The sequence below is a fragment of the Erythrolamprus reginae genome, chromosome 1 (assembly GCF_031021105.1).
Source record: "Erythrolamprus reginae isolate rEryReg1 chromosome 1, rEryReg1.hap1, whole genome shotgun sequence".
In the NCBI taxonomy this organism is placed as follows: Eukaryota; Metazoa; Chordata; class Lepidosauria; order Squamata; family Dipsadidae; genus Erythrolamprus; species Erythrolamprus reginae.
Window position 1 is genome coordinate 226,123,565 of NC_091950.1, and position 23,058 is coordinate 226,146,622.

Genomic DNA, 23,058 nt, shown 5'->3' on the forward strand with positions numbered 1-23,058 from the left:
AAAATCCATTGATGCAATTTATATTGACTTTTGCAAAACCTTCGATTCAGTGGTCCATGACAAACTACAGTGATCCCTCGATTTTCGCGATCTCGTTCTTCGCGAAACGCTATATCGCGATTTTTCCCACCCGATGACGTCACTCTCTTCCTTCCTTTCTCATCTTTCTTTCTCTCTCTCTTTCTCTATCTTGCTTCTTCCTCTCTCACACTCTCTTCCTCCCTCTCTCATCTCTTTCTTTCCTTCTCTCTCTTTCTCTATCTCTCCCCCTCTTGCTGGCGGGCGGCGGGCGGCGGGCGAGCGGGGGCATCAGCGAGGAAGACCCAGGGAAGGTTCCTTCGGCCGCCAAGCAGCTGATCTGCTCGGCAGCGCAGCGAGGAGCCGAATCGGGGTTTCCCCTTTGCGTGGGCGGCGGGGAAACCCCGATCTTCGTCTGCTCGCTGCTGCTGCGCTGCCGAGCAGATCAGCTGCTGGGCGGCCGCAGCAGCAGCGAGCAGACGAAGATCGGGGTTTCCCCGCCGCCCACGCAAAGGGGAAACCCCGATTCAGCTCCTCGCTGCGCTGCCAAGCAGATCAGCTGCTGGGCGGCCGAAGGAACCTTCCCTGGGTCTTCCCCGCCGCCCACTCAAACTCCAACATCTGCGCATGCGCGGCCATGAAAAAAAGGGCGCGCATGCGCAGATGGTGTTTTTACTTCCGCAACCCTACATCGCGAAAAATTGATTATCGCGAGGGGTCTTGGAACGGAACCCTCGCGATAATCGAGGGATCACTGTACTCCTAAAACTCAAATCTTATGGCATCTCAGGATTCCTCCACACCTGGATTACTGCATTCCTGTCAAACAGGCAACAAGTTGTCAAAATTGGAAGCACCATTTCCACCCCCATCCCTGTTAAAAGTGGCGTTCCCCAAGGCAGCGTACTAGGACCTACTCTATTCATTCTCTACATCAACGACCTCTGCGATCATATCACAAGCAACTGTGTTCTTTTCGCCGATGATGTAAAACTTTTCAACATCACGGACAACACATCTACTCTCCAAAAAGACCTCGACTTTGCCTCAGATTGGTCTAACACCTGGCAACTTCAAATATCAACCAGCAAATGCTCCACCCTCGACATCGGCAAAAAGAATGTGAACTTCATATATAAACTGAATAAACAAAATCTCACAGCCAACCCCCACTCAGTAAAAGACCTTGGAATACTAATATCAAATGATCTAAGTGCCAAAGCCCACTGCAATAATATCGCCAAAAAGGCTCCTAGAGTTGTTAACCTGATCCTACGCAGCTTCTGCTCCAGCAATCTCACACTATTCACCAGAGCCTAAAAAACTTTTGCCAGACCCATTCTTGAATACAATTCATCTGTCTGGAACCCATACCACATCTCAGACATAAACACTCTTGAAAATGTCCAAAGATACTTCACCCTTCACTCCTCCACTCGAAACAGAATACCCTATAAAAGTAGACTAACAATCCTGGGTCTACAAAGCTTAGAACTAAGACGCCTAAGACACGATCTAAGTATTGCCCACAAGATCATTTGCTGCAACGTTCTACCTGTCAATGACTACTTCAGCTTCAACCGCAAGATTGAACACGCAACAGATTCAAACTTAATATTAACCACTCCAAACTTGACTGTAAAAAATGTGACTTCAGCAATCGAGTTGTCGATGTGTGGAACTCATTACCTGACTCAGTAATGTCAACACCTAACCCCCAACATTTTCCCCTTAGACTAAGAGGTCAGTAAGGGGCGTGCATAAGTGCACTAGTGTGCCTTCCGTCCCCTGTCTAATTGTCTCTCCTTATCTCATTTATCTTTTCTTCCTTTTATATATCTTCTCCTCTATTTTTATATCTTTTCTTCTATCCTTTTCTTTATATATATTACTACATGTCTATTCTCTTCAGTGTGTGTTGTGTATTGGACAAAATAAATACATAAAAATAAAATAAATAAACAAAGAGAAGGAACTCCTAGAAGTGATGGAAGAGTTATTGATGGATGCTCTAGAGATTCAACAGTGAAAAGTAAATGTAGAGGCAGATGGAATTCTTTTTAATATATTTGTGAGTGACATAGGGGAAGGTTTGGTAAAGTGTGCAATAAGGTTGATATTCCTGGAGGCGTCTATAATATGGAAAATGATTAGCTTTACTAGATAAATGGTCAAAGCAATGGAAACTGCAGTTTAATGTTGCCAAATGTAAAATAATGCACTTGGGAAAAAGGAATCCTCAATCTGAGTATTGTATTGGCAGTTCTGTGTTAGCAAAAACTTCAGAAGAGAAGGATTTAGGGGTAGTGATTTCTGACAGTCTCAAAATGGGTGAGCAGTGTGGTCGGGCGGTAAGAAAAGCAAGTAGGATGCTTGGCTGCATAACTACAGGTATAACAAGCAGGAAGAGGGAGATTGTGATTCCACTATATAGAGTGCTGGTGAGACCACATTTGGAATACTGTGTTCAGTTCTGGAGACCTCACCTACAAAAAGATATTGACAAAATTGAACGGGTCCAAAGACGGGCTACAAGAATGGTGGAAGGTCTTAAGTATAAAACGTATCAGGAAAGACTTAATGAACTCAATCTGTATAGTCTGGAGGACAGAAGGAAAAGGGGGGACATGATCGAAACATTTAAATATGTCAAAGGGTTAAATAAGGTCCAGGAGGGAAGTGTTTTTAATAGGAAAGTGAACACAAGAACAAGGGGACACAGTCTGAAGTTAGTTGGGGGAAAGATCAAAAGCAACGTGAGGAAATATTATTTCACTGAAAGAGTAGTAGATCCCTGGAACAAACTTCCAGCAGACGTGGTTGGTAAATCCACAGTAACTGAATTTAAACATGCCTGGGATAAACATATATCCATCCTAAGATAAAATACAAAAAATAGTATAAGGGCAGACTAGATGGATCATGAGGTCTTTTTCTGTCGTCAGTCTTCTATGTTTCTATGAAATGCTTAGACTAAATGTGAATGAAGTAAAGGGATACAAGATCCCAAGGGAAGAACATGGGAGATTTGTCAAAAAATCAGGAGTTGAAATACTAAAAAGGACAAGAGATGATGGATAGATACAGTATATTTTTAATTTGGGATTTGCTTTATTAAGGGTTAGAAAATAGAGGTAGAGTTTAGAAATTGGGAAAATATTATGTATACTGCTACATAATATATTAGAATTACTATGTATCCGTAAATGTTAGAAGTTGAAAGATTACTATGTATACCTAAATAGCATTATTGTATTGTGTAGAAAGTAAATTGCCCCAGACAATACACTGTTCACTAAGCACTTATGTATGTCAAAGAAAAAACTATAAATAAAAATATATTTTAAAATGTGTAAATTTACAATCTGTTGTTTTATCAAATAGCTTGGATCAAATTAAAAAACCCTGTTATTGCATCATGACTGTACATCTCTTTAAATGCCTTCCCTCGATTCCTTAGAGATGGACAATTTACATCTTTGAATTCTTAAATAAGCTATTTGAAAAAGTGGTTTCTCAAATGCAAACAAGTCCTCGGAGAGGGGTGGCATCCAAATCCAAATCAATCAATCAATCAATCAATCAATCAATCACTAAAACTATTACCACAGCAGCCAGAATGAACAGCCACATAAGTCTACTGAAGACATGAGATAAAGCCACTAATCCAAACTCTTATAGATGACAGGATATATAGATGAGTGTGGGACTAAGATGCAAATCTGTGTGCACAAGAGAAAAAAGGGGGTACTACAACAGATAATCACAGTGCAACTATGATACCCAGGTTGGCCTATATTGCTAAAATCAGAATTCAAAAGCAATCACAATCTTTATACAATATTTAACTCTACCTTATGAACATCTTCATGTTCAGCAGCCATTAATTTTTCTTTTTGAATATCAGCCAGCTCTATTTTCAGATTGTCTTCACAAATCTGTAATTCTTCAGCAAATTTTATTGTATTTAATTCTTGAGCCAAAAGTATTTCATTTTCTTTCTGAACTAATTGTTCTTTCAATGTTATCTGTAAACCATTAAGAGCTTTCTTGTGCTCTTCTTGAAGGAACTTAATTTTGAAAAGGTATGTAGCCTCCAAATTATTCAAATCAGATAAATGCTTTGTTTCCAGTTGCGTAATATGTGCTTGATTATTTCTCTGAATATCAGCCAAACGAGTCTCTAACCAATTCTGTTGGTTTTTTTCTAATGTAGATTTGAGAATTTCAATTTCGGCTTGCTGGCTGGATGTAAGGGACAAGATGTGTTCCTTATGTTTCTGATGCAACTCTTTATTTTGAAGCTCTAGCTCATCAATATGCTTTTCCCTCAATTTCTGGAGAAGAATTTCATGCTCTGTTCTGTTTTTTTTATTTTCTTCCAAAAATCTAGATTTATAAGAAAACAAACAAAATATATTACCAAAACATAATAGTACAAAGAACAAATAACATAATGTAAAATATCTAGAATATTTTTAAATATTATCTTAAAATACTTTTTATATTTCTTCTGCTTGTAACTATAACATAAGGCAAAGGAAATCTGCTTATTTATTTCTCTTATCAGCCATCTACTTTATTCTGTACCACATTTATATACCAGGAAGTCCACTAAAGCTATTGATACAAGTCCATGAAGACTGAAAAGAGACATGACAGCAGTCTTCCAATGCTTGAAAGACTACCAAAGGGAAAAGGGTGATAATTTATTCTCCACAAAACCGGAAATAGGACAAAAAACAATGGGTTTGCTAGAGAGATCTAACCTAGAAATAAGGAGGAATTTCCTGACAGTGAGAACTATTAAACAATAGAACAGCTTGCCTCCTGGAATTGTGGGTGCTCTGTTAATGGAGGTTTTCGAGAAACTTTAGGCAGGGGGTTGGACTAGAAGATGCCCAAGCTCCCTTCCTACCTTACCTTGAGGACTACCTGTACTGTTTTGTCATGTTGATAGTGTAACATTATACATACAAATGTGTACACAGATTTTAAGTATAGAGGTGAAACTCAAACAATTAGAATATCATGCAAACATTCATTTATTTCAGTAATGTAACTTAGAAGGTGAAAATTAATATATAAGACATACTCATAACATGCAGTTCAAGAAAGTTCAAGCTATGATTTGTCATAATTGTGATATGGGGTACAACTCATGAAAACCCCAAATCCATCTCAGAAAATTAGAATATTACATGTAATCAATAAAATAAGGACTGTACATAGAACAATATCGGACTTCTGAAAAGTATAAGCATACATATGTACTCAGTACTTCGTTTGGACCCCTTTTGCAGCAATTACTGCCTCATGGACGTTATCACCCTGTGGCAATGCTGAGTGTTATGGAAGACCAGGATGCTTCAATAGTGACCTTCAGCTCTTCTGCATTATTCTCATGTCTCTCATCTTCCTCTTGGCAATGCCCCATATTCAGGTCAGGTCAGGTGAGTTTGCTGGCCAATAAAGGACAGTAATCCCACAGTCACTGAAGCAGATTTTGGTGCTTTTGGTAGGGTGGGCAGGTGCCAAGTCCTGCAGAAAATTTAAGTCACCATCCTCATAAAGCTCGTATACAGATGGAATCATGGAGTGCTCCAAAATCTCCTGGTAGACGGCTACGTTGACCTTGGACTTAATGAAGCACAGTGGACCAATACCAGCAGATAACATGGTTCCCCAAATCAACATAGACTGTGGAAACTTTACACTGAACCTCAACCATCTTGCATTGTGCCTCTCCATTCTTCCTCCATTCTATGGGTCCTTGGTTTCCAAATGAGATGCAAAGTTTCCAAAGTCTGTGTTGATTATGAGAGATACTCATATATAAATGCTAGGCATTGTGCAGAATAACAAGAACTATTTAGATAAAGTATGAAAAAAGAGTGAACCTTTTATCTACTGAATCTTTTACTGAAAAGGCAGGTATGAAAATGAAAGAAATGAAAAATAAAGTATAAAACTATCTTATTGAAAAAAGAGCCTTTATTGCGACAAAAAGGCTAGAATGTTATATTCTATTTTATACTTTTAATACTTTGCCAGTTTGCCTTTTGGCATTACATAGAATGCTTAGGAAATGTGTGAAATATTAAGGGTTTCATACTTTGATTTCCCGTTTTTGGCACTCTATAGATTTTCCTAGGATTTTTAAAAATATCTAATTTCACATATTGATAGTTAACTTATTAATGAAACAGCTAGATTACAATAGATACTGCATATACAGGGTCTACCCTTGGGAGATGATTATGAAAGCATTTACACTAAATGATCAAGTTAGAAGTAACAGGAAAAATTACAAACCTGCTTTGTGCTTCTTTATATTTAGCCTTATATTCTTCTTCTAAAACTTGTTTGGCTTTTTCTAATTCTTCGGCCATGAGGATATTTGTGGAAGATAATTCACTGTTATACTGAGCCAAAGTCTTCTGTGTATTCACTAGACTATCTTCTAACTGCTGGATAGTATTCTGTTGCTCCTTTAGAGTTTTCTCTAATTCTACAATTAGAGCAGCCTGCTGTTCTTGAAGACAAGTCCTTTCTGCTTCTCGAAGGTCAAACTGTCTTTGCCATGTTTGCTTTTCATATTGGGCCTTGTTCTGAAGCTCTTTATGAAGCAATAATTTTTCTTCAGTTTCTGCTACCAATATCTCCTTTTCATGTCTCCATTCTTCAGCTTCTGCTTTATGAGTCTGTTGCACCTCCTGGAGCAATTTTCTAGTTCTTCTTAATTCAGCTGTATGATCTTCAATTAGTTTATGCTTAATCTATTACATATTACACAAAATCCATTTGTTGTCCACTTCCAGATTATCATCATTTCACTCTCTCCCCCCTCCTCCAATTATCATTCTGATACAACAACTCATGCTATCTCCTCCATCAATCACTCCCTCTAGTCCTGGGAACCATTTAACATAATAATCTCCACAATAAACAATCATAGCCAACTATCAGTAAATACCATATCCCCAATCTGCTTCTGCTGTAGCACATTCAGCAGCTGGAGGAAACACCAAGTGGTTGCAAAGGCTATACCCCACATTCCTTATACCCATGATGGCAAACCTATGGCATGTGTGCCAGAAGTGGCATGCAGAGCCACCACTCTGGGCATGCCAGCCGTTGCAGGTTGCTCTTCTGGGTTCTGGTGTGCACATGTGTGCTGGCCAGCTGGTCTTCGCATGCGCATGAGTGCCAGAAACTGGAACACCAGGTGACCGGTGCACATGCATAAGCCAGAAACTAGAAGCTCAGCTTCCCTGCATATGCGCTGGTGAACTGTACTTCCGGTTTCTGGCGCTCTCCTGTGCACGCTCATTTCAGCACTCAGTGACAAAAAGGTTCGCCAATATTGCTAAGGGCTGGAGCTATTTGCTTAATCTTCCACTACATAGAGCCAATTCAAGAGCTTAGAATTGCAACAAAGAGTGCTGAAGGCAGTCCCACAGGAGGTCCAGCAGGCAAATGTAGTATTAGTATTTTTATTAAATATTCATAGGGCAGAAATGGTTTTTTTTGTTTCACCTTCCTTTGTATACAACTTGATTTACAATTGTAACTGAATCTGCCAATTATGGTGATACATCATTATGGTCATAACACATCATCTTGTGATCAGACCAGATTTTATCATTTTTGCAGTGATAGTCAAGCATATGCCATAGTTGTAAAACAACCATGGGTATTTTCTCCAGAAACTGAAAGTAAAATCTAGCTTCTGGAAAAAATGTCATAAATTGTGGTCATGTGATCGTAGAGTGTTGGCCAATTGCCAATCACTCAAAATGTGGTCATGTGACCCAAGCGTGGCTGGATATTGTAACTTTGGAACTGAATCGTAAGTAGGGGCGGGGTTTTTTTTTGGGGGGGGGGGGGTAGTGGCTTCATTTTAAGTTTAAAAAATCACTAAGCAACCAGTCGTTAGTCAAGGAGTACATATATTAAGGCTCCTCTTTCTTGCCCTGATAAAAAAATGTTTATTTACTGACTTTGCCACTGACTTTTAAAAAAATATCTGCTACAGTCAGTTTGCTTTTTTCTATACTACCAATAACAACAGAATATTTATAAGCTAAGTTAATGGTAATATCTTTGAGCTAGTTTCATATTTAATAAAGCCATCTTTTAAACTCTAAAATTAAATTATGTTAATTTTTTAAAAAATACTTATTTTCATTTACTCTTGATTGCATAATAAACACGTAACTTGTTGATTTTTTTTTAAAAAATGGCATAGGTTACTATTTTTCTATAATAAAGATAACTTAAGTTATCTTTAGATAACCACCATTTAACCACCATTTAAGATAACCACCATTTACTAAAAGCAGTATTTTTTAATTGCTCATTATATACCTGCTCTAATTCTTCTTTCACATTCTTTTCTTGTACTATACCAATTTCTTTTAATTCAGTATTTTTTCTCTTCAGTTCTTCTATTTCTTCATGTTGACTAGAAATGGATTGCATCTCAAGTTGAAGACAACTCAGGTCATTCTTATAATCATTCTCTAATAACAAGAGTCGCTGTGCCACTTCTGTTTCTATCTGACGTGCAGCATCTTGTGTACTTTGTTGATGAATTTTAGCAATCTCTGAAAATAAAATATTTTAAAGCACAATAATAATAATAATAATTTATTAGATTTGTGTGCCGCCCCTCTCCGACTAGAAGACTAAAAGAGGGTTTAACAGACCAGCAGACCTCAATCTTTCTGGCTCTACGGACTGGTAGAGGTGGCAGTGGCGGGCATGGAGGCAATGGTTTCATGTGTGAAACTTAATTCTTCGCATGTGCAAATAAAGCTTCACGTGCTCACCCACAGACTGGTTCCCAGAGGCCTGGAGGTTGGGGGCCCCTGTGACAAGACTATAATTGATACCTTGTCTTGTGAATTCTGAGAAACTATGTTGTCACTTCAATTATGATGCAGTTAAAATTATTCATAAATCTAATTCTCTGCTAAGAGACAATTGTCAACCTACATAAAGAAGCTGGAGAATATTGGTTCTGTCCCAATGAAAGCCAATCTAGAAAAGTTACTTATGTAACTTAAAGAGACAGTATACCGTATTTTTCGGAGTAAAGACCACCGGAGAATAAGATGCACCTAAGTTTTGGGGGAGGAAAATGGGGAAAAGAATCTGCTTACCAGATATTCATCTGGCTTGCGTCCTTAGTTTGGTCAGTTTCAGCACATTATTTTATTCCCTGATTAGGGCTTTAAAAAACCTTATTCAGAGAGAATAACAATGAAAGAGCTTGCAAGCCAGTAAGAATTGGAAACATCATTATCACCTGGAAAGAAACATTCTGAGCAAGGAAAGGAATGAAAAAAAACCTGCAAAGACTTAGGACTTGGAAAATATTCTTCACAAAGAGTAACAATGAAAGAGCTTGCAAGCTGGTAAGAGCTGGAAACATTGTTAGTACAGTACCTAGTTCTGGCTGGAAAGGAACATTCTGAGCAAGTAGAGCAATGAAGAAAACCCTGCAAAGATTTAGGGCGTGGAAAACATTCTTCCCAGAGAATAACAATTAAAGAACCTGTAAGGTAAGAGCTGGGAAAATTGTTAACACCTAGTTAGGGCTGGAAAAAAAAGCTTAGAAAAAGCTAAATTCAGACAATAAAACACACCCAAATTATCAGCCTCTTTTACGGAGGAAAAAAGTGCATCTTATACTCTGAAAAATACGGTATGTATCTAAAAGTATGCAAAATTCTAGACTTGGCTTAACAGAGCTCTTATTATCTAAACCAGTGTTTTTCAACCAGTGTGCCGTGGCACACAAGTGTGCCGCGAGACATGGTCAGGTGTGCCGCGAAAAAGGAAGCTCAGGTTCCAGTCTCGCAACTTTTTGCTGAGAGAGAGAGTGAGAGAGAAAGAAAGCAAGAGAGAGAAAGAGTGAGAGAAAGAGTGCGAGAGAGAAAGCAAGTGTCAGAGAGAAAGCAAGCAAGAGAGAGAGAGAGAGAGAGAAAGCAAGCAAGAGAGAGAGATATAAATGAGCAAAAAGGGGAGGAAAAAAGAGAAATGAAAAAATGATTGAGACAGAGAATGAGAGGAAAGAGAGAGAAACAATAGAGAGAGAGAAGTGACTCTTGATTTAAAGCATATGATAAAAAGCACCCAAAGAATAAGAGAGAGAAAAAACCCAGCCCTCACCTGTTTTTGGAAATCGTTCAAGAGTGTGTATACACACACACACACACACACACACACAAGGGTGGGGAGGAGACAGGGATGGAAAAAGAGAGGAAAGTGTCTTAGGGTGTCATTTTGGTTGGTGGTGTGCCCCAGGATTTTAAAATGTAAAAAAATGTGCCGCAGCTCAAAAAAGGTTGAAAATCACTGATCTAAACAATAAGTCAGGAATATCATTTCTTCACTATTTTTATAAATAATTCAAAGCAGTGAACATATGTAATACTTCTTCCTTCTACCATTTTCCCCACAAGAGCCTTCTCTGTGGCGGCCCCGGCCCTCTGGAACCAACTCCCCCCAGAGATTAGAACTGCCCCCACCCTCCTTGCCTTTCGTAAACAACTTAAAACCCACCTCTGCCGCCAGGCATGGGGGAATTGAGATCCTCTTTCCCCCTAGGCTTTTACAATTCTATGCATGGTATGTATGTATGTATGTTTGGTTTTTATATTAATTGATTTTTAATCATCAATACCAAATTACTATTGTACACTGTTTTATTGTCGCTGTTAGCCGCCCCGAGTCTCTGGAGAGGGGCGGCATACAAATCCAATAAATAAATAAATAAATAAATAAACTATGTGAGGCCAGTTGGGCTGAGAGTGAGTAACTGGCCCAATGTCTGGCTACTAAGAATTGCAGTAAATCTTATAAAAGGTTTAACAAAAAGTTCGCTATAAACAGAGGATGGGGAAGAACTATTCTCTGCCAGTTCGGTAGTTGTGTTCTTATTTGTCTTAAGTGTTTTATCTTTTTAATTCTTCAGAGGTTTACTTTATCTTAAGGAAGCAAAATTTCAATATAAAAAGTACTATATCCAAAAACTGTGATAAGGAACCTTCATTTGCTTCTGTATAAAATAATTGTAAAATACATATTTAATCTTAATAATTAACTTTATAGGTAGACTTGGCCAAACTACCATGAAGAGATTTGCAACCTATGTTCAAGTTACAACCCTTACAGCAGCCCTAAGATCACAATTATAATTAGGGCATTTGGCAATTCCCTTACTGGATGTGTTGCCAAGCTTGCTTCATTCATGTGATCATTATTTGCAATCCTCTCTTTCCCAGAAAGTCATTCCACCACCCCCTTTTAAGCAATGTGTCTGCTCTAGGAGGGCAGGAGAAGGGAGAAGACACCAGACAATTCTTCCTATATTTGACCTGTTGTTTTTCCTCCTATTGCACAGAGGAGATATTGAAGAAGGAATTACAAAGTGCGAGCAGGGACTCTCCACTCTGCAGTGGGAGGAGAAAAACAGCTCAGACACAAGACAATACAAAATGATTTTAATGCTAATCATGTGATCAAGAGACACTGCAAAGGTCATAAGTGGGAGCATTGTCATAAAATTATCTCTTCAGCATCACTGTAACTTCTATTCATTTACCTTTGAGGTGTTCTTCTGAAATTTTTGCATGGAGCTGTTCAAGATGTAAACAATGTTTCTTTTTCAATTGTTCTATTTCAGAAGTATATTGATCTGAGAGCTCCAATTTCAGCTTTATAATATTCTCTTGGTACTGGAGTGTGAGAGTAGATCTTAATAACTCAATCTCATGTAAATGTTTTTTATCCAAACGCAGTTGTAAAGAACAAAGTTCTTCCTAGGGTGAACATGTAACAGAAATGTATTACTAAGACTAGGACATTTAAATTTTTATCTAATTTAACTATTTTGCACTATTTTATACATTACCACAATTTATACTCTTGGTTAAAATGTAATATTATATTACAATATGCAGATGACATTTTACAAGATCACAATCGGGTTGAGAAAGCTGAATCTTCATAAAGAAAATGAGAACTGAAAAAGTGTTAGTACAGCATTGCTTTTAACAACTAATCAATGCAAATTGAAATAATTTTCTTGAAATAATAATTTCAATAATAATAGTAATAATTTTCTTTCCTTGAAATAATTCAAGGAAAAAAGGTTCAGTAATAATTATTTTCCAATATAAGTAAAATATTTAAAGTAATTAATTTATTTTATTATTTTATTTTTTTATTATTTGGATTTGTATGCCGCCCCTCTCCGAAGATAATGTTTATAGTACATTATCTTTTTAAAAATGAGATTAAAAAGGAATATGAAAATAGCATCAGAAGTATTTAAATTCTGTTTTTACACATTTAAAAGTTCGAGAAAAATGGTTTTAGAGACGTTTTAAGGTGGTAACATGATGTATTTATTTTCTTCAAATATATATATTCGACACAAAATGTGGCCCTTCCCTGGTACAGAGCTGAGGGGATTGGATGCTGTGGCCTGGAGGATGGTTCTCTGCCTTGCAGGGCAGGGGTTGCGGGTTCAAGTCCCGGTGGGTGTGGCTGGCTGATGGGGCCAAAGTGGGGCCGAAGTGGATCTATCCTAGTCTCCCTTAATTTTCAAATTCAGCTTGAACATGTGACATATATATATATATATATATACACATATACATATATACATACATACATACATATATATACATACATACACATACATACATACATACATACAGATATATATATATATCCTGTGAATAAAAGATCTCCCTCACTCCAGTTTGAATTGTATAGTTCAAAACTACAGAATTTTAACTACACAGAAGGAAATTATTTTTCAAGTTACATTTAAACTTACATTTTATTATTTTTCAAGTTACATTTAAATTAAAAATGGATTCCTAAGGCCTGACCAATAAATGAATTCAAAGAGAATTCAATTCAGCCATTCAACACAGCTCAGGAACAAAAAGACCCGCCCTGCTTCTCTAATGTGAGCTCTGGAAAGATCCACAGCAATTCCCAGCTTGAGGAAGCAGAGAAGGCCGTTATGTTCCTGGGCCATGAGACACAATCCTGGAATCAGCTGCCATGTTTGGAGTGCCTGCAATTCAGTGCAGCAGCCCCCGAAATGGCAACCACTTCTTAAATTGTGTCATGTGGCCCAGGAACATAATGGCTTGCCCTTCTTCCCGAACCCAAGCTTTGGAGATCTTTGAAAGCTAAGGGTGTGATGGATGATGCGATGACCTAACCATTTAAAATAGAAACAAGAACACTCTTTTCCAACTTCAGTAATAGGCAGCCTGCAAATGGGAAGCTCCACTGTAAGGGTATGTTCTCAGCAAATCCCTAGCATATTTACACTTTGGAAATCTGGTGTAATACAGGAGCTAAATAACTTTCAAATATTGTTGATTGCTTGGTAACTGACCTTATAGTGTTCCAATTGCTGAGTTAGCTGTTCAAACAAATCCAGTCTCTCTCTTTCTGTCATTTCGTCCAATAGCGTAACAGAAGGGCTGTATAAAATATATGGAATAATTCAGAAAAATAATTTTAAATAGTTTTCTTTTTAGAACAGAATAATTTAAACTTTTTGAATTACAATCTGAGACAATCTTAAAATCCTCACATACTGTATGTATTAATATTGTAGCCTATGATGAATCAAATAAGAAAATACTAGCATGAAGTAAAGCTATATGGATTTCCCAATTCATGTTCATTTATCATGGTTGGAAGACACAAGTGTTAGTAATATACAGCTAATTTCAGTGAAATTCTAAAATTGCAATATCTGTAAAATAGGGGAATAACTGCTCAAGAGTCACTCAGTTATTCTCATATAAACTGGAAGTCATAGTACCTTTTCCTATTCTTGGTGAACAGCTAGCTAAAAGTTTTTTTAACAAGAAATTAAGATTAGTACAGTAGTCCCTCGCTATACCCGCGCTTCACCTACTGCGGCTTCACTTCATTGCGGGTTTTCAAGAAATATTAATGAGAAAAATCATTCGCGGATCTTCGCTGGTTCCTGAGGATTTAAACAGCCCGACGAACTCGATCGGCAAGTTTTTCAAAAAAATATATCTAAAATTGTAAATACTGTATTTAAATACTTTATCTAAAATTAATACTGTGTGGGAAGGGTTTATAAACACTTAAAACAATGAAAACTTACCAAACAATTACAATATAAATACTTAAATAAGTACTATCAGTGGATAAATTCCCCATCGCGGATTTCACCTATCGCGGCCGGGTCTGGAACGTAACACCAGCGATAGGTGAGGGACTACTGTATATTCATCCTAAACTAGAATTTAAGGCTTACAGAGGTGGAACCAATAGCAGGATAGCAATATTAAATTATTAGCTTTACCCAAATTCCATATCTTGTTCTTGTGATTTTTCCATCTCTTCTATGGAATAATCTTTCACTTCTTGCAATCTCTGATGCAACATTGTTAATTCTTCTCTGTAATTTTCTTCCAAAGACTTTAATTTCTGTTCAAAATAAAGCCTTAGTTGCTCCAACTCAGTTTCATGTTCAGTCTTTTTTTTATCCCATTTAAGTTGATAATCTTTTTTCAGATATTCCAGTTCTTCCACATGTGAGGTACGAGCAAGCAGTTGTATTTTAAGTTCTGATGGGTAAAAAAATATTGTTCACTTTAGATACCATATATTAATTCAGCTGAATATGTTTTTAAAAATGCAATCCCTATTCTATTAAGGTTTCAATACTGAATGGCAACACTACTGAAAACAATGGGACTTAATTCTGAACATGGAGATCTCATTACAAAAACATGCATTCCCATTCTATGCACATCTATGCAAAAGATTGCATTGAATTCAGTAGGATACTATACATGCTGATATATATCTATGGGATTACATCTTAAATTGGTAATATAATTTGATACTCAGCTGTCCCTCGGAAATTGCATGAGAAATAAATGAATAAAAAGACTGTTTTTCATTAGTTTTTTCTTTAAAAAGCATCCTCATTCTATCTTGCCAATTTGAATTTTGTGTGATGCTTAAGTCTATAATCTACATAGGGAATGGATATGATAGTAATTTTATTTTATTCATTAGACATACATGGCTGTCAGATTACAAAATTCAAGTCAGCTTTTCAGATCAAAGACACATTTTAGATCCCAAATGAATGTGACACCCATTTTTCATTGCCTTTTTTCATTTCTTCATTTCTCAGGGCAGAGGTCTGCAATGCTTTCTGGACAAAGAATCACACTTACTCTTTCCATGGTACAACTAGATTGCACTGTACAAATTTATGGGATGAGAAGAAGAGTTTGAAAATAAACTATTGAAAATATAGAATTATGGATGCAAGAACTCGCTCATGTGTGATAGCGCACCTCCACACTTACTTTATTTATTTATTTATGCTTATATGCCGCCCAGTCCCAAAGGGACTGCCGCTCAGACACTATACTTTTCCGCCCACCCCGAAAAAAAATTAGAGGGAATACTGAGTGAGTTTATAACACATATGTCCCATACTTTTGAACATGAAAAAAATGTATCTATTTCCAAAAATGCAGGAGATATAATTTAAAATGCTGTTAATTTAAATAATATAATTTAAAGGAAGATACAGTATTAATGATTCTTTTTCTAAGTAAACAATAAGACACTAAAAAAATCATTCTTTTAATATGACACTGGTAAACATAAAGCAAAATACAATCACTAAATTATAGCAAATCTATTCTAATTACATTTACAATTTCCCAATTTTAAACTTACCACTTAATTCTTGCCGGCTTGCCCTTGCACCATCCAATTGTGACCAAAGTTGCGCCATTTCTTCTTCTGATTCTGCCTTTAGTTTCTGTATCTGTAGAAGTCATCATAAGTTATCACATTAAGATCAGTTTTTACATTAACATGTTACTATATGAATTGTGGAACATTATTAAGAAGATACCTGATGAATCAATAAGAAAGAAATGCCACTTCCATTTGTATCACATGTACACTACACAAAGAATAATATTTGATACTTTAGATATAGAAAGTAATGGAGATACACTTATCCATTATTATATGAAGAAAACTCAGTTATCACAGACTCAAATGCTTAAAATGATACTCTTTTTGCAATTATTCTACAAAATTTTTGTTATACTGTATACTGCAACAACTTTGTGAATTATCAAAGCCATAAAATAACAATTATATTTTTGCAGGGCTTTTATGTTACTCTGGCTAATCTCAAAAAATGAAATAAGTTCAGGCCTGGTGATTACTTGCAGGGGAGATGATAAGGATATACTAGACAAGCATATACCAAAATATGCCAAACTACAAAATTTAAAGATTCAGAAAACAATGGAAAACTATTTTATATTGTTGCTGAGACACTAGGAGTTGAGCTAGGAGCTTTACATGTACATAGGGATTAGGAACAGTAGTGCTAAAATATTTTCTTCCAGAGCTCTAGAGAATCTGAAATAGCTTAAATTCCTTGACATTATGGTCAATAGTATGGATACACCAAGTGTGAAGTAGGAAAATGCCAAAAGTTGCAACAGAGAAGTGAATTTCTAAGTGTTGATGGACCAGTAGATTTTTATACATGGAAAGGACAGAATGCTTCTTTTACTTTATGGTTTTGTATAGCAGTAAGATACAATTAGGCACATTTTACAATACTGACTTCCCAAGAGGATTTGTCTTTATCAAATATGTGTCCATAATGCATATTTACCTCCTGCTGCAACTCTTCTATTTGTTTCTTATTTTGTTCTTTTATATCTTGCATTTCTTTCTCATGCTTGCTCTGCAATGTTTTCATGGCTAGATGATATTTATTTTCTAGATTTTTATGTTCCACTACAAAATAATATTGAGTTGTTATGAACATTCTTGCATTAAAGATGAGATAACTCAATTAAACTACTTTTTCTAGTGTCAGAAGTAGAGAACTAGATAATTCTGAAGATATGTAGGAAAAAAGGAGTGAATTTGATGGGTTAGTTTGTATAATTTTATTTAACTTTTTTTTAAAACCATGGAAATTTTGGAGCAATCTAAAACCAGTAAAGGCTGTAACAGAGAGAATTATATGTTTGTTGTTGGTGTTTATGTGTATGTATAATAGACATAATAGAAAGAAATGGGAAATTGCTATTTCAAGCATCTTCTCCATAGTGTATATGTAACATGTAAATGAATCTGACCTGGAAAAAACAACAAAAGGCAAAAGGGATACTTATAAAGGAGAGTGATTAGCAGTTTAGGTACAAAATGATTTAAACTTAGATAACTTTTCTAGAATGGATATATTTGGAGATGAAAGGAATATGCTTGTAGATATAATAAATTTATGTAGCCGCATACAATACAAACATAAAATGGCGTTGGCAAGGAATTTGTATGAAATAAAGCATGTTTTGTTTCCCCACCTGGGTTTTAAATTGTTGCAAGGTACAAAGCTTAAAAGAACATTATAATAACACATTTTTTGGAACAAAATTGACAGAACAAAAGTGAGGATTTGACCCAATACCAAGGATAAAAGACTAATCATAAATATTCTTCACTAAATAGATATTTAATCATCCTTATTCAGATTTGTATGGCATACTAGTTTAAACAATACAATCAGGAAAAAATAAATATCTTGTTTTCAGTTGAGCATAGGTCTTAATATTCTTTGCCATAAATCAAGCTCTTGAAGATTTTCGTCCTCCAAAAACACTGCTGCAAGCAATGCTGCTGTTTCTCCACAGAAAAAAAGATACTTACCATAGTACTACATCCAGATACATTACTACTTGTAAATAATGTCCAGAACACTGAGGAGAAGACATGGATAAAACTGAAAGAGGAGATTTTTTAAAACTATGGGCAGGTGGTGATAGTGACAGTGTAAGAATTGGAGTAATCCTCACACTATCACTTTTCCTACCAGTGCAGAAGTCTAGGAAATCTTTATTATTTGAGAGAAAGAAGAAAGCAACATTATTTAAAACAGACAATCCTCAACTTAAAACAGTTATATAACTAACTAATCAAAGATACAAGGGTACTGAGAAAAGTGACTTATAACAGTTTTTAACACTTACCACCATTGTAGCATCCTCATGGTCACATGATCAAAATTCAGATGTTTCACAACTGACTCATATTTATGATGGTTGCAGTGTCCCCGGGAGTCAGGGTATCCTCTTTTGCAACAAGCAAAGTCAATGGGGAAGCCAGATTCACTTAACCATTGTGTCACTAACTTAACGACTGCAGTGATTCACTTAGCAACATAAATGTTGGGCTGCATTGTGGTTATAATCAAGGTCTGCCTACATAGAGCATCTAGTATTGATTTTGATAAATAGTTTTAGTTCCTACTTACTTAAGATTTAACAAATTTCACATCATTTTGTATGCCAGTCCACTTTTGAAAAACAAACTTCAAAATAAAGAAAGTTTACTTTTATTAATAACAGTAAAAAATCTACAATAAAAATCGTTTTAATACTACAATAAAATCTTTTATTTTCCTGGTTTCTTGACTTCTCTGGAGAGCACAGAAATATTGGAGAAAATTATTCCCAAAATGAAATGCTTACTTTCAGCCTGTCTTTTTTCAAGAGAAAGCGTCTCCATTTTTTTCTTAAATTCTTCTGTTTCTGCTGTTATGTTTTGCTTCAGCTTGTTCAGTTCGGTCTGCTTTACAGACAACTCTTCAGATACATTTTTTAAACTGACATCTACATTTAAGGCCCATTCCTTTTTAAGATTCTAAAAAAAAAAAAAAAATAATGATGAAAATTCCATTACCTTAACAAAACATTTTTCCAAATTGACTCTTCATCTCATTTACTACATTATAAGACTTCACAAAAACAGAATAAGATTCCATTGGAAGGCCTCTATCAAAACATGAAATACAACCTACACCCACTCAGCCGCCCAACACTAACATCTTACTAATCATCTCAGGATTCTTTTAGCACCTCTGAAATCTGTCTCCATATGGGAAACACAGAATTCTGAATATATCCTTAACTAGATGACCTTGGGAAGACTGGTATTGGCAATTTCACTCCTATACTTTCCTCTTACATAAGGGGCATTCTGGAAGAACTGAAACAACAATGTTTGTCACTCTTCTTAGCACTGTTGCCCCATCCTTCTTACATACATATATCCTTTTTCCCATGCCTTTAATACAGTTATTACTCTTCTGCACTCCAAGGCAGAACAACCTAGTTATGTAAGTAGTAATGGTTCCCAGCTATTGATCCCCACCCTATCAGCTATTAAAAATCAATAACTAGGATGAAGATAGGAGAGGCAATAGCCAAGAGTGATTGAGTTGTTGCAGTGTGATTCCACAAGAGATTGGCAATAAGATCAAGGTATCTTCTGTAGAGTGAGGTTTAACTTAAATTAAAAATGAGAACACACGGATCTTATTGCTATCTCAAAATGATATGTATAAAAGCTGTTTTAATTAGCACATTCATATCAGATTCTGAACAATATTAAAACAGATCTTCCAATTTAAGACAGAAAATGTTATTTAATAAAAGTAAAAAATGACATATAATACCTCCAGAATATGAAGATGCTTCTCCTCCATTTCCAGACTTATTTTCTCCTTCATTTCATCTGCAAAATGAAGTGGAACAGAATGGGACTCACATATAGTAGGTTCAAATGAATTTTTAAAAAAAATTGGTGGTAAAAGCACATTCTTCATTAATTTTCAAAGTTAGTAGAAATTTTTGTACCTGTTTCTTGTTAGTATTTCCTCCTTCAGCTTATACAAAACAGTCAGAACATTACAAAACTTAAATTATGTTTTTATTTCATTTAATTTTTTTAATTTTTTAATGGAAATTCATTTATTTCATTTTATTTATTCACTCTGAATATACTGCATGATCTATTGTTATAGTATTTGAGATTCATTTTGTTTATTTATTGCTTCCAGTAATAAATCAGCTCATCAAAAAATCTGGTGTTTTATATTCTTGAGTCAGAATCTATAAGTTGTATACCCATGTCAAGTTGATGTTTCAAAACCATTTCTTCCTTTTCTTTCTGATTCTGTTTGTTTACATGCTCCAATTCAAAATAGTATCGACTTTGCAGAACTGCAATTTCTTGAGCATGCTTATCATTGAGTATTTCACGGAGCTCCATTAGGGCAGTTTCCTTCTCCTTTATGAGATTCATTTGCATTAGCTCCATCTGAGATGTACATATGTTATTTGAACTTAGCCTTATGGCTTCCAGTTTAAGATTATCTGGGACCTACAAATTAAAGACAGCATATGAACAATTTTTCACAGTATTAGAGTTCCAATGCTAAATTCCTTGGAATCAAGCTACTACTAAAACAGAAGATACATTAGGTTTATATGGGGTTTTGAGGGCAGCATGCTGTTTCCTTAAAGCTTGGTTTCATAATTAGTATAACATCATGCTGACAATATAAATGGCACAACTTAAAAGCTATATTGATTGCAATCAGGGGGGGATTTCAGATCTGCAATAACCAAAGACTTTATTATTTTATTGAATATTGTACCTCAGGTTGCCTTTGAAGTGTAGCTTCCACTTTTTGTTGCAAGTCTTCTAATAACTGCTTTTGTTCCTCCATCAGTTTAGCATGTAGGTTTTTGTTCTCATCTTGACGTTTAAAAAATTCTTCTATGTCATAATTTTGTCCTTGTTCCTGAACCTAAGGAGAAGTAGAGAGCATTACATACATTTATACACAATAACATTCACATACCTATTAGAAACATAATAACCAGATTTCAAGGTTGGAAATAAAATTTGCTTTTTATTATAACCGTGAGATCCAGCAATAGCAGTAAACATATACAGTAATACCTCGTCTTACGAACTTAATTGGTTCCAGGACAAGGTTCGTAAGGTGAAAAGTTCGTAAGATGAAACAATGTTTCCCATAGGAATCAATGGAAAAGCCAATAATGCATGCAAGCCGATTAGGAGAATCCAAAATATTAAGGCTTAAAAAAAAAAGCGGTAGCCAGACAAAGCTGAGGCGAGCAGAGTGGGGGGAGGGAGTCCCAACGAAGCAAGGTGAAAAGAGCCTCTCTTGAGCTCCATGAGTCCCTGCCTCCCATTTTTGTCCCCCCCCACTCTGCTCATCTCCCCCACACCTTTCTCCTCCCTTGAGCTCCATGAGTCTTTTCTTCCCGTTTTTGTCCACCCCACTCTCATCACCCCACACTTTTCTCCTCCCTTGAGCTCCACGAGTCTTTTCTTCCCATTTTTGTCCACCCCACTCTCCTCATCTCCCCAACAACCTTTCTCCTCTCTTGAGCTCCATGAGTCTTTTCTTCCCATTTTTGTCCAACCCCACTCTCCTCATCTCCCCAAGAACCTTTCTCCTCTCTTGAGCTCCATGAGCCTTTCCCTCCCGTTTTTGTCCAACCCCACTCTCCTCATCTCCCCAACAACCTTTCTCCTCCCTTGAGCTCCACGAGTCTTTTCTTCCCATTTTTGTCCAACCCCACTCTCCTCATCTCCCCAAGAACCTTTCTCCTCTCTTGAGCTCCATGAGCCTTTCCCTGTTTTTGCCCACCCCACTCTCCTCATCTCCCCAACAACCTTTCTCCTCTCTTGAGCTCCATGAGCCTTTCCCTCCCGTTTTTGTCCACCCCACTCTCATCTCCCCCACACTTTTTTCCTCTCTTGAGCTCCATGAGTCTTTCCCTCCTGTTTTTGCCCACCCCACTCTCATCTCCCCCACACCTTTCTCCTCCCTTGAGCTCCATGAGTCTTTTCTTCACGTTTTTGTCCACCCCACTCTCCTCATCTCCCCCACACCTTTCTCCTCCCTTGAGCTTCATGAGCCTTTTCCTCCCCTTTTTGTCCACCCCACTCTGCTCATCTCCCCCACACCTTTCTCCTCCCTTGAGCTCCATGAGTCTTTTCTTCCTATTTTTGTCCCCCCTACTCTGCCCAGCAGAGCACCCGTTTTTGCGATCCTGGGATTTCCCTACAGCATTGCAAAAACACGGAAGTCAGGAGGTGGGGTTTCCCATGGAGGGGAGCCTCAGGGGATCCCAGGATCGCAAAAACTTGCGCGTGGCTTGCAATGAAAGTCCGGAGGCGGGGCATCTCAGTGGCGGCGGCAGGTTCATAAGGTGAAAAAAGTTCGTAAGAAGAGGCAAAAAAATTCCGAACCCTAGGTTCGTATCTCGAAAAGTTCGTATGATGAGGGGTTCGTATCACGAGGTACCACTGTACTTGGAATTAAGTAACTCCAATTTCAAGACTAATTTAAGTAGTATCAGAACTGAATTTAGAATCCTTTTTAAAATTGTGTTTTCTTCATTAGCAATATGCTTTACTGTTCAAGGTTGGTCACTTTTCCTGCTGATTTTAAACAAATTGGATCAGAAATTCATGCTGTTCTATTTGATATCACTAAGCTATATTATTATTATTATTATTATTATTATTATTATTATTATTAATTGGATTTATATCCCACCCCTCTCCGAGGTCATGGGGCGGCTTCACTCTTCTGACATATCGTCACTCTCCTGATAACAACTTAAAGGATTATTAAAATATACATTTTTTCCCTCCAAGATTACAAGTTTGATTTGTATACCATTTGCATACTACACTAAGATAGCTTTAATATTTCTTTGTTATACTTAGATTATTAGCATCCTTATTAATCCCATGGCTGTTACTACAAAAACTCTGCTGTGAATTCAAAGTATTCTGAAATCTTGTATCTTTATTATGACTTCAACTACTCTTTTTATTTAATTAATTCGGTGAGCTGCACTGGTTCCCAATTGGTCTCTGGATGCAATTCAAGGTGTTGGTTATCATCTTTAAAGTTCTACATGGCTTAGGGCCAGATTACTTACGGAATTGCTTCTGCCGCATACCTCCCAGCGACTGATCAGGACCCACTGGGTTGGCCTTCTCAGGGTCCTATCAGCCAGACAATGTCGGTTGGCGGGGCCATGGGGGAGAGCCTTCTCTGTGGCAGCTCTG

The 23,058-nt window shown here is 36.7% G+C and overlaps 1 protein-coding gene across 3 annotated transcripts in view; it reads right to left on the minus strand.

The window, feature by feature from the left end:
- PCNT (pericentrin) overlaps positions 1 to 23,058 on the minus strand; it is a 117,392-nt gene that overhangs the window by 92,566 nt on the left and 1,768 nt on the right. For 2 of the 3 annotated variants that reach the window (XM_070732366.1, XM_070732367.1), the window contains exons 2-13: positions 20,597 to 20,749; positions 20,064 to 20,319; positions 19,613 to 19,671; positions 18,627 to 18,798; positions 16,766 to 16,890; positions 15,802 to 15,892; positions 14,402 to 14,666; positions 13,451 to 13,538; positions 11,633 to 11,849; positions 8,389 to 8,627; positions 6,334 to 6,797; positions 3,873 to 4,407 (exon numbers count right to left, since the gene is read on the minus strand). In XM_070732366.1, coding sequence (XP_070588467.1) covers positions 3,873 to 4,407; positions 6,334 to 6,797; positions 8,389 to 8,627; positions 11,633 to 11,849; positions 13,451 to 13,538; positions 14,402 to 14,666; positions 15,802 to 15,892; positions 16,766 to 16,890; positions 18,627 to 18,798; positions 19,613 to 19,671; positions 20,064 to 20,319; positions 20,597 to 20,749 — 2,664 coding nt within the window. The remainder of the gene's footprint in view (positions 1 to 3,872; positions 4,408 to 6,333; positions 6,798 to 8,388; positions 8,628 to 11,632; positions 11,850 to 13,450; positions 13,539 to 14,401; positions 14,667 to 15,801; positions 15,893 to 16,765; positions 16,891 to 18,626; positions 18,799 to 19,612; positions 19,672 to 20,063; positions 20,320 to 20,596; positions 20,750 to 23,058) is intronic. The other variant, XM_070732368.1, reaches the window with a different exon arrangement.